This window comes from Acyrthosiphon pisum, chromosome A1 (genome assembly GCF_005508785.2).
Source record: "Acyrthosiphon pisum isolate AL4f chromosome A1, pea_aphid_22Mar2018_4r6ur, whole genome shotgun sequence".
Taxonomy (NCBI): Eukaryota; Metazoa; Arthropoda; class Insecta; order Hemiptera; family Aphididae; genus Acyrthosiphon; species Acyrthosiphon pisum.
In genome coordinates, this window is record NC_042494.1 from 43,725,434 (window position 1) to 43,727,424 (window position 1,991).

General features: G+C 30.1%; 1 protein-coding gene across 1 annotated transcript in view; it reads right to left on the bottom strand.

The window, feature by feature from the left end:
• Positions 1-82: 82 nt before the first annotated feature.
• LOC103307725 (protein ALP1-like) overlaps positions 83-1,991 on the bottom strand; it is a 2,783-nt gene continuing 874 nt past the window's right edge. The window contains exon 2 of the mRNA XM_008179968.1: positions 83-974. Coding sequence (XP_008178190.1) covers positions 83-974 — 892 coding nt within the window. The remainder of the gene's footprint in view (positions 975-1,991) is intronic.

Sequence of the window (1,991 nt, forward strand, 5' to 3'; positions counted from 1 at the left end):
AAAACTATATTACATTATAAATATAATTAAAATGAGTGAGTTTGTTTTATTAATTTACCTATAGCCAAATAGTTGTTAGTTATTACACTTTGTCATATTGACATGAAATGGTGCCTTCTGGAGTAATAAAATATGAAGACATGTACTGTCGCACACTGTCCATATTATTTCTCCCACGGTTGTTTTCATTAATTATCGTTAAGTTATCCATGGGACAATTGTAGAGAGTATCTGTAAATTTTACTCCATCTTTGATACGTACATAATTATGAAGAACACAGCAGGCTTTTATAATACGAACACAAAAATCGATATTCACATCAATTGGGCGGTGAAATATACGCCATTTGTTTGCAAGAATCCCAAATGTACACTCAACCACACGACGAGCTCTTGTATGTCTATAGTTAAAAATTCGCTTGGTATAGTTTAAATTTCTTTTTGCATAAGGTCTTAAAATGTGATTTCCAAGTCCAAACGCTTCATCACCAACGACAGAGAATGGAATGACATTTCCGTCATCATCATTTGGCAAATGCCTCCCGGAGGGAATATTAAGCTGGTTTTCAGAAAGCCGTTTTCCCATTTCAGATGTTTTAAATATTTCTGAATCACTAGCTGTTCCATAAGAACCAACATCTATGTAAACAAATTTATAATCTGCATCTGTCCAAGCCATTAAAACGCAAGAGAAGAATTTTTTGTAATTAAAATATGATGTTCCGGAATGTTCTGGTTGTATCATCCTAATATGCTTGCCATCTATCGCTCCAATGATATTGGGAAAGTTTGTGCGAGTATAAAATTCGTCAGCAATTTTAATCCAGTCATCTTCTTGTTTGATTGCCATAAATAACGGTTGAAGTATGTTCCATATTTGCTCACATGTAGATTTAGTTATATCTCGTATTGTAGAAGCTCCCATTAGATACTCAAAAGACAACGAGTTGAAACTAGCTCTGGTAGCCAAATATCTGGAAAGAATTAATTATAATTAAATATTTATTATATCATTGAATTCAAATTTAATAGTTCCATTACAGTAACCCACTTGTTAACTACTGTACAGCAGAGCGACATCCACTTACTTACCCGCTTTTTTGTATTTCAAATACTTTCAAATACTTTTTGATCAAAGTATTATAAATATAAGTTATAAGTTAAAATATTGACAAAATATAATGACAAAAATTTGCAAATCATTTCGTGTTAGGAATTCATAAAAAATTTTTACATTTAAATCTAAATTTTCAAAATGTAATACAAGATTCCTCATAAGTTTGTCTACCTTTATAAAAAAAATGTCTACAAGAAATTCACATTAAATTTTAAGTTCAAAATTTGACAAAATTTATCTAAGTCTCGAACATTATTATCAATCATCAGAATTAAAAAATTATAAATTATTCAGTTTTTATAACTGAGGATTGAAAATTTAAAACAAAGATCCTCATAAATAGTTCATACTGTAACCAAAAAATTAATAAATAAATTAATTCAGTTTTTTTTACAGACATTTTATATTCAATTGTAGACTAAATTACATATTAAAACCAATAATAACGATTTTGGTTAATTTTTTGTAATTTAAAAATATTATTCATGTATAGGTATATGAAACTTTTAGAGTAAATTGTTATATTTTATACACACAATGAAATTTTCAAATGTAATTATTTGGTCAATATATATTGTACTTATAATTATATTTTCATTATTAGTATTCAGGTCATGAAGTGCAAAAAAAATGGGGTACAAACATTTTTAGGGAGGGTTCAAATGGGTACAAATCGGGTACCAAAAAATGAGATAGGTCCGAAACCGATCGGTTGACTCCTGGTGATTCCGGGTGCCAGGACGACGTCATTACAGCATCCGGACGGGGGATTTGGTTTTGCGTAAAAGGAAGAGGGGTTCAAAATTTTTTAGGAGGGTTCAAATGGGTACAAATCGGGTACAAAAAAATGAGATAGGTCCGAAATCGATCGGTC